Source organism: Silene latifolia, chromosome X, assembly GCF_048544455.1.
Source record: "Silene latifolia isolate original U9 population chromosome X, ASM4854445v1, whole genome shotgun sequence".
Taxonomy (NCBI): Eukaryota; Viridiplantae; Streptophyta; class Magnoliopsida; order Caryophyllales; family Caryophyllaceae; genus Silene; species Silene latifolia.
The window spans coordinates 333,573,036-333,582,091 of NC_133537.1; the positions used below are offsets into that span (position 1 = coordinate 333,573,036).

Consider the following 9,056-nt stretch of genomic DNA (forward strand, 5'->3'; position numbering starts at 1 on the left):
ATTAATTCCATAAAACAAGCACTCTAAATCTGTATGGGCAATAGATTTGCATGCACAAATTCTTAGTTAGATGCAAAAAATATATATATATATATTTTTTTTTTGGCAACAGATGCAAAAAATATTAAAGTCGTCTCTCATAGATTAAACAACACAAAGGGAGAATCAAATTGAACAATCTGTTTTTCAATATAAAGTACTATTGCATTCAACTCCACTCTATCTATTTGTGTTTTGCACAAATATTAAGAAGGGTGGGTTGAGTGGAAAATATTGTAAATAAGTAATGAAGTATGATGTAAATAAGTGGGGTATAAGTGGAAAATGGTGTAGTTTGATGTAGAAGTAGTGAGATATGACATATGAGTGACAAATATTGTAAATAAATAATGGGTTATGAGGACAAAATGGTCATTTGACATTCCTTTTAGGAAATAGGCAGAGTGGAGTTGAATGGATGAAAAAGGAAATATGGTAGAGTGGAGTTGAATGGAGGAAGTAGGAGATAAGAAATCATATTATGATTATTTTAGATAGTTCTATTGAGGATGAAACCAAGAATTATATCTACCTCGCTCGGATCATTAAATTCAGAATAAAGTAAACTTGGGCCAAGTTCAAAAATAAACCCATATGGTTTGTGACCATCAAAGTCCAACGAGGAGAATTAAAACTCTATAAATAGAGTTTTCCTCATTCATCTGAACAAGGTACAAATTCGTACAAATTAAATCATTTCTATCAAAATCATTACAAGAGTCAACAAGCACATCAAGTCGCACATCAAGTCACAAATTCAAACCCCTAAGAGAGATTCAAGTCATCGCAACCCTCTCAAGAAATCAAATCTACAACGCACCTCTCACGTGTACCGGTACACATACCCCTTACGACATATTGGAATAAGAGGATACATTAGAGATTGTACACGCACTTTTGATATTTATTAATAAAATTTATTTGTATCCTTATTTTGTATTTCAGTTATCACAATATATATATATATATATATATATATATATATATATATATATATATATATATATATATATATATATAAAAGTGACTATAAAAAGTGAATGTTATCTTGTTATTCGTTTAGTACGTAATACAATTATGAGAATTTGATTCATTTGATCATATAAATTGGCTGCAAGAGTCAAGGGACAAATTAAGCACATACTCAACAGACCATGCGTTGCTCATCATGGAGTAGTAGTATTTTTTCGTGTCAGATTTTCGAAGTCCTTTACGACCTGAACAGGCCTGAAAGCCCAATAACACCCGTATGGAATGGGCTTGTGCTGCTCGGCCTGACCCATGATCAGCTCGACAATAATGGACCTACCAAATGAACTTCTGAACACCTCCGTATTATGTTGAAGAATATAATACGAGGCATCAATTTTTCTAAGAAATTAAATTCAACCGCTTTGTTTCAATTTTAAACGCGATTCATAATCTCTAACGATACCCTACGTGATTAAAATAGTCGTGTTAGATCAATTGGAAAAAGAAAATTACAAGGCATATACAAGGAAAATCAATAGTGTTAAGCATGCGTTGGGGGCCTTGGGGCTCATTTGAGCAGTTCACGAAAGAAAAGGTGCGACGGCCTACAATCTTGTGAAATCGATGTCTGAAGATACTAGTACAAACGATCAACCGCGATTATAGTCTAATCTTTAGGTAGGCGATCGTTACACACAATTAGATTACTATCATAATACACAATTAGTGTCTCGAATTAGATGACGCTGCCACTAGCTTTGCAAATGCTGACGACTTGTTTTCTAACAACTTTTTGGGGTGACCATATTCCTCAATCCGCCCTGCGAATGACATTACCATTAGATCCTCGAAAAAAAAGTAAATATCAATTAAATTAATACAGTAATTTCGTTTTGTAGAACGAAATAGTTAGAAAAAAAAAATATTACTGTAGCAAATTGGGTCACTTACCATTGTTTAGGACTAGAACCATATCACTATTATCAACTGAAGTTATTCGATGTGCAATTGTTATAATGGTAGAATCTGCAAAATTGTCCTTAAGACTCTGTTGAATAAAATTATCAGTGGTGAAGTCGACGGAAGCAGTAGCTTCATCGAGAAGCAACACTCTACACTTCTTGAGAAGTACACGTCCAAGACAAATTAGTTGTCTCTGTCCCATGCTCCAATTCTCTCCATTCTCCGTAACTACAAAGGTTAAACACATGTACATAACAAGTATAAAACCAAAAATAATAAACACAAATCCAAGATCAATTTAAGTAGCAACGAGTAGAATAGTACTGACCGTGGGAGTCCAACTTTTTTTCCATCTTCCTAACCTCATCTCCAAGTTGACACTTATCCAAAGCCTCCATTAAAAAAAAACACATATTGTGTTACTTATATGATTTTTTTTATTTTCTACATCATAATCCCATTTTCACTAAAAACGTCTTTTACAGACCATAAATCAGAGCCATGAGTTCCGAAAGCAATGATTTGTTTTTCAAATCAAAGATATCATTAACGCGGTCAATTTGAAAAACAATGTCGTATTCGGAACACGCTACAAAGAGGTGCAGTTAGTCAAAGTTTAAAGTTTGACTGACCATAATTCTTCCCACGATTTCAGAAACTGAAATCATTTTTTTTTTCAGATCAAAGATCTCGTAAAGCCGGTAAATTTGAAAGAAACAATCGCCGAAGTTTTGATTGTGAATTATGGCCGATCAAAGACATTTTTGTTAAAAACGAAGTTATTATGTAGAAAATAAAAAAATACGACGTTATCACTAGAATATCGCATAATGTTAATAGTTTGATAAAAAAAAAGAGGGAAAGAGATAATTAAACATGTGAGGAAAGACACACCTCCCAAACATTTTCATCAGTGTACATCTGTAATGGATCCAAATTACTCCGAATAGTTCCTTGAAACATGACGGGTTCTTGAGGAATAATGCCTAATCTTAACCTAAAATCATGGAGGCCAATCGTTGATATATCAATGTTATCGATTAGTATTCGACCACTTGTAGGCTCAACTAGTCGTAGTAAAGCTTGCATTAGCGTAGATTTCCCGCTTCCTGTTCTTCCAACAATACCGGTTTTCATCCCTCCCTTAAAAGTACACGTTAGTCCATGGAGCACTAGTGGTAATTGTGGGGCGTAACGGACCTGTAAATCGGTGATACAAATTTCACCATGCGATGGCCAATACGAACGCGGCTTATTTGCTTCAATGACTAGCGGAGCTTCACTAGGAAGAGACGTGTACTGAAGAATTCTCTCCACTGAAATCATTGTTGTAGTACAACCGCTTAAAGTCCATACCAATCCACCTAGTGCACTATTTAGTGTTAACCCGTATGACACTGCTAACCCCGCTATTGCTGTTTGATAGAATAATCGTAAATATGTAAATTATTCAATTGCAAAATAAAACTAATAAATGGGAAAAAAAAAAGGAAATAGCAAGTAATACCGGGATTAATGTTATTTCCAAAGGAGACCAATAGAAGCAAAAGGAAAGCAAAGGTGAGAGAACCGAAAACATCTTGACGGAACAAGAGCCACTTCATTGCAGCTGCAGAATGGAAACCGGGGCGAGAATAAGTGTCCAATATTTTCATGTATGCTTCAAGGAATCTTGATTGCTTATCAAAGCTCTTGATAGTTGTACTTCCTGAAATTGTTTCTACAAAATATTGTGTTACTGGAGCTTTGCATATTCCACTAAGTCGCGAAAGTTCCCTCGATGTTGGCATATAGTATCGCTGCATTTACAAATACAAATTTCATTTCAGTTCAGCTCTCTTCAGTTCAGTTCAGCTCAACTCCATTAAATTCAGTTTAGGTCAGACAATTTCAGTCTAAAAGAACATGACATAATCTCATATAACTTGAATTTAATGAATATGTGAAATTGTTAATAGAAAAGATTTACCTGGTACGAAATGCAGACGAAAACCACAGGGATGAAAATGATCAAAACTGGCCATGCTACCATAGACATGACGACCACGATTCCAAGAGTTTCAATTATAGAGGTGAAAACTTCTTCAATTATTGATGGAACTTCGGTCTCCACGAGACTTTGATCTGTTGAACACTGAAGAAAGCAAACGCAACATCGAATGAAAAAAATTACCGTCTAACTCACAAAGCAAAAATCAAAGAAATCACCTACTTACCCTACTAAGAATTCTTCCACTCGGCGTAGCATCAAAAAATAACATAGGAGCTCGAAAAATAGACTCCAGCATTTTTTTGAAGAGTTGGGTTGCGGTTGTATAGGCTATAGTCATAACAAGCAAGTCTACAACTAATGTGCACAAAGATATAGTGATAGCAAGAATAGCGTACACCCCAATAAACCACGGTACATTATCCTTCGATGTAGGGGTACCCCCCGCTAACCAGTAATAACTCCCAACATTAAGCATCTCACGAACAATATGGCCGAAGAACACCATAGGCACAAGGGCACCCCCGTATGCTGTTGTCAAATATTTCCAATATATCCGAAAACCGACGCTATCTTTCTCTCTTTGTTCCTCTTTAATGAGTTGTGACGGCTCTTCTTCTTGTTTATTTCCGTCTTGCAATATCAAATTGATTTTCTTTGCATCATCATTTTCGACACTAACGACGCTACACGTCGTTAATTGTGCTTTATTCATTAGTGTAACTACAAACTCTTCAATCACGTTATATTTATCCATTTGTGCAATGCTTCCATCCTTCATTACCATGACTAGATCAGCAGCACTTGAGAACTCGGTTTGATGCGTAACAAAAATAACCGTCTTTTCCTTCAAAAGACCAAGTAAAATATCCTACAATTATCCAAAACCAACAAATATTAGTCCATTTCTTCAATCAGTAAGGCCTGTTCTTTTGGACTTAAAACGATCTGATCTAAACTGAAATTATAGAATAGAACTGAACTTATAGGATCTAAACTGTACTGAACTGAACTTATAGGATCTGAACTGAACTTAAATTAAGTGACTTTAAGTCCAAAAGAACTGAACTGTACTTACATGAAATAAATGAGAGGCAGTGTGAGCATCTAAGGCACTAAAAGGGTCATCAAGTAGATAGATATCAGCATCATGGTACACTGCACGAGCTATTTGTATTCTTTGTTTCTGACCGCCGCTCAAGTTAATACCCCTCTCGCCGATAACAGTTTGATCGCCAAATGACAGTAAACTTAAGTCTTCCTTTAAACAACATGCTTCAATTACCTTGTCGTAAATTTCAGGGACCATTGCCTTTCCGAATAATATGTTTTCCCGGACCGTTCCACTCTGTATCCAAGGTGTCTGAGCGACATAAGCTTTTGAACCCGAGACCATGACATTTCCTGAAATCTTACCCATTTCACCCAAAATGCTAGATAATAGACTTGACTTACCTGAACCAACGGTGCCAACAATCGCAATCTTACTACCACGTGGAATTTTGAGGTTAATATTTCTCAAGGTTGCAGCACTCGACAAAGCGGGACCCCAACTGAAATTTCCATCAGTAATTTCAATTGCATTACTCGACATGTTGTATGGAACGTTTTGTATGATGTTCGAGTCAGGTTCATCAATCGAAAGAAAAAATGCAATTCTTCCCAACGAGACCTTGATTTTGACGAGAGAAGATATTGCATCAGGAAGAAGGTAGATTGGCTCTTGAAGAACGCGAAATGTGGCGAGTGCAGATAATATTTTACCAGATTCGAGTGAAACTCCGAGAAATAAACATGAGCCAAATGTAACTAGAGCCACAAAAGTAGGGGTAATTCCGTAGACAAATTTCATCAATGAAGAGTTAATCAAGTACTTCTTCAACCATAATGCTTCGGTTTTTCTCAAATTAAGGATTCTAGACAAAAAACTCAGATCCCACCCTTGAAACTTGAGAATTCTCATGTTTCTTAAAGTTTCTAGAGTAACCTTAATTCTCTTATCTTTCGCCTCCATCAAATTTCCTAGAAATCGTTGGTCCCAGGTAGCAAATGTGGAGTTTGATAACATTAAACAAACAAGTGCACCCAAACCCGCAAAAGAAGCCGGGCCTAAATTCTTGTACAATAAACCCATGCCTAGCACCACTTGAAAGATAGTCAACCAAGAATCATGGATATAGACAACAAATGAGTCGATTCTATCCACGTCAACCGCTAAAAGGTTGACGAACTCCCCACTACCTTCACCTTGCTTAGATTGCAAGGCGAGTTTCAAACCCTTATTATAAATCATCGTGCTTGTTGTTGCACGAAGCCTAATCCCGACTTGCTGGAGTTTGAAAATCCAATTTCTTCGCACTTGGCATTGAATAAAGCTAGAAGCACAAAAGGCGAAAGCCAAAAAATAACCTCGTCTGCTTCTGAAATTCCCTTGCTCGAGGTATTGAACAAAATAGTCGAGCAGAAATGGACCAACATAGCGAGCTAGTGCATATATGGTCGCTAAAATAGAAGTCCAACATATCTCTTTCCAAGCGGTCAGGAATAACGACTTTGCTAGTATATAAGCGGTTATTTTACTAGCACCAACACGGCATATGTCAAGCTGTTTTTGCAAATCCGGAAAAGACTGAAAGACACTATTGATAGAGTTTAGTTGAGGAATATCATCAAGATCTAAGGTTTTCCGATTACCCAAAGAAATCAAAGAAGAGATCCATGAGAAAGTGAGTGTACTCAAAACACTTGCATTTGCGTAAGGAGTGACTTTATCACATTCTTTTCTGACACAATCATCATTTAAAAGAGGATCAATAAGAGAGCCATTTATTGAGGAACCTACATAGGCATTGCAAAAACAAGAATAACGTAAGAATGTGATAATGTAAGTAATGATCCACAATACGACAGTAGTAATACGGAGTATTGATTTGGAAGGGACAATAAAAACAATTAACATGTACATAGCTTAAGACAATAACACGTATTCCAACTTGTCACGGATGTCACACGTCCAACATCTCAATATATTTTTACTCAGCTTAGTACACTATTGACGATTATACTCTTTGCATTTCCCCTTCATTTTCTCTCTCTAATTTCTCTCTAATTTCACAACCTCTCTCATTTTACCTCCTCTCTACTCCCCAATTGTACCAACATAGATAGAAAAAACAAAACAAATCCCCAAAAACTCACTTAGTTACATCAAATCATAGACGATAAATACATTCTTGTGATAATTAATCAAGCAATTTAATTAATTGAATTGAAAGTCTTGTAACTAGACTATTTTACACTTGAGATTCTTTGACGAAAATCTAATGGCAACGCAACAACTCCATACTCAGTAACCATGGCAGTCACCTTGTAAATTGTTTTTAAAATAAACTTCTATACCTCAGTGAATAATGATGCATCATATCACTGATAAGTGAATATCGAAAGTTGTATCATCAGTGAATACCAATGGCCTAATTAAATTTAAACAAATAATATTACAAAAATATAAGAGAAAAACATTATTTTTATAAATAATTTGCAATTATCTAATTGAATACATATTTCAGATTCAAATTTTTATCTATAATTGAAAAAAAATGATTAATTTGAGATGTTATATGAATAGGAATTGAAAGAATTAGGTTTAGTCATTTTTTTTGTTAGGGGTATACCCTCCATTAACAGTTTACCACTCAACCGCCATTCCTTATATTTCTAATTTTCATTAATCCTAATTTTCAAAATTCCCAATTTGAGTAACCCTAAATTAATTGAATCTAAATCTAAATTTAATACTCCGTATAATTGATGCAAATTAACTAAGTTAGAATCGTTATTTGATAAACTTCAATTTCATTGGTATAAAAAAATTATGGCAAAAAAGTTTATGAAAAAATAATATTTGTTCATGAAAATGCGATTACTAATACAATATCCTGATTCCTGACTACTCGGTATCATTTACTCAAACCGTGAGATCCAAGAATTGGGGCAAATAAAAACACGATGGACAGACAATGCAATAAGCAACTTACCAGGTTCGAAAGCCATGTCAGCAAAATTAGGTGGAAGTGGTTTCTTCGAGATATTTTCTACTATTTCTTCTTCGAGTTGTTTCGATGATCAAACAGTTGAACAAATTTCCTAGGAAAACAAAATTGATTCGTTAAAAACACAAACATACATAACATACTCCTTAAGTCAACAAATTTTCAACAAATTCCCACGCAAATATCACACCCTACGGGTTCGGAGATTAATATGAAAGACTATTTGTCTTACTTAAAACTGTCTTTAATCTAAAATCTCTCGCAATCTCTTTTTATTCCATTTCTATTTTAATTGGAATTGAATAAAAAATAGCGTACTAATTAAAAGGTTTGTACTTTTTTTTTTTTAACAAATAGATCCCTTTATTAATTAAAAAAAAAAAAAACTATATTTAAAAAAAATCAGATTTGCCAATTACAAAAGTAGAAAACTCGAACAAAATAATGTAAAATAATGAAACTCGAACAAAATAAGGTATAGAATTAAAAACGTTAAAAAGAAGTGAATACCTTAATGGCGTCTAAAATGGCAAATAGTCAGCAGAATATGGGGACATTATGAATTTATGAGGAAGGCAACAGCTTGGGTAGATATAGAAATTGAAGGGAGTATCCGAGTTGTATTAAAATTGAGATTTATTAGGAATTTTAGTTTTAATTAGATTGATTTTGATAATAAATTTGGATATAGAATCAAGTTTAATTTAGGTACTTGTCATTTTCTCTACCAATCTTGATACGGAGTATTTGTAGGGTGTGCGTTACGGACTATGAATATACCGTATGTTCTTAAAAAAGCTACGGTTACACTCGGTATATAGAATCTCCTATACACCGCAAATAACGTATGGACATGTGAGAATGGTGGGGCATGAGATAGAATTTTTTTTTAACTCTGATTTTCTTATATTTGGAAACCAAACTTTTTCTTATTATTAATTTCTTTATACCATAAATTAACAGATTTGGTAAGATTTCATTTCTAATTCTTTCTTATTTTTATTTTTATTTCTTTAATATAGTGTAATTTTAAAAAAAAA

The 9,056-nt window shown here is 34.4% G+C and overlaps 1 protein-coding gene across 1 annotated transcript; it reads right to left on the reverse strand.

Annotated features, from left to right (window-relative positions):
- Positions 1–1,526: 1,526 nt before the first annotated feature.
- LOC141618801 (ABC transporter C family member 3-like) lies at positions 1,527–8,106 on the reverse strand. The gene is made up of 9 exons (XM_074435877.1): positions 8,002–8,106; positions 5,043–6,802; positions 4,191–4,835; positions 3,944–4,108; positions 3,482–3,773; positions 2,869–3,389; positions 2,303–2,366; positions 1,963–2,202; positions 1,527–1,832 (listed from the first exon to the last, which is right to left on the reverse strand). The coding sequence occupies exons 1-9, from the start codon at positions 8,015–8,017 to the stop codon at positions 1,735–1,737; spliced, it is 3,801 nt and encodes a 1,266-aa protein (XP_074291978.1). The 5' UTR covers positions 8,018–8,106; the 3' UTR covers positions 1,527–1,734.
- Positions 8,107–9,056: the final 950 nt, after the last annotated feature.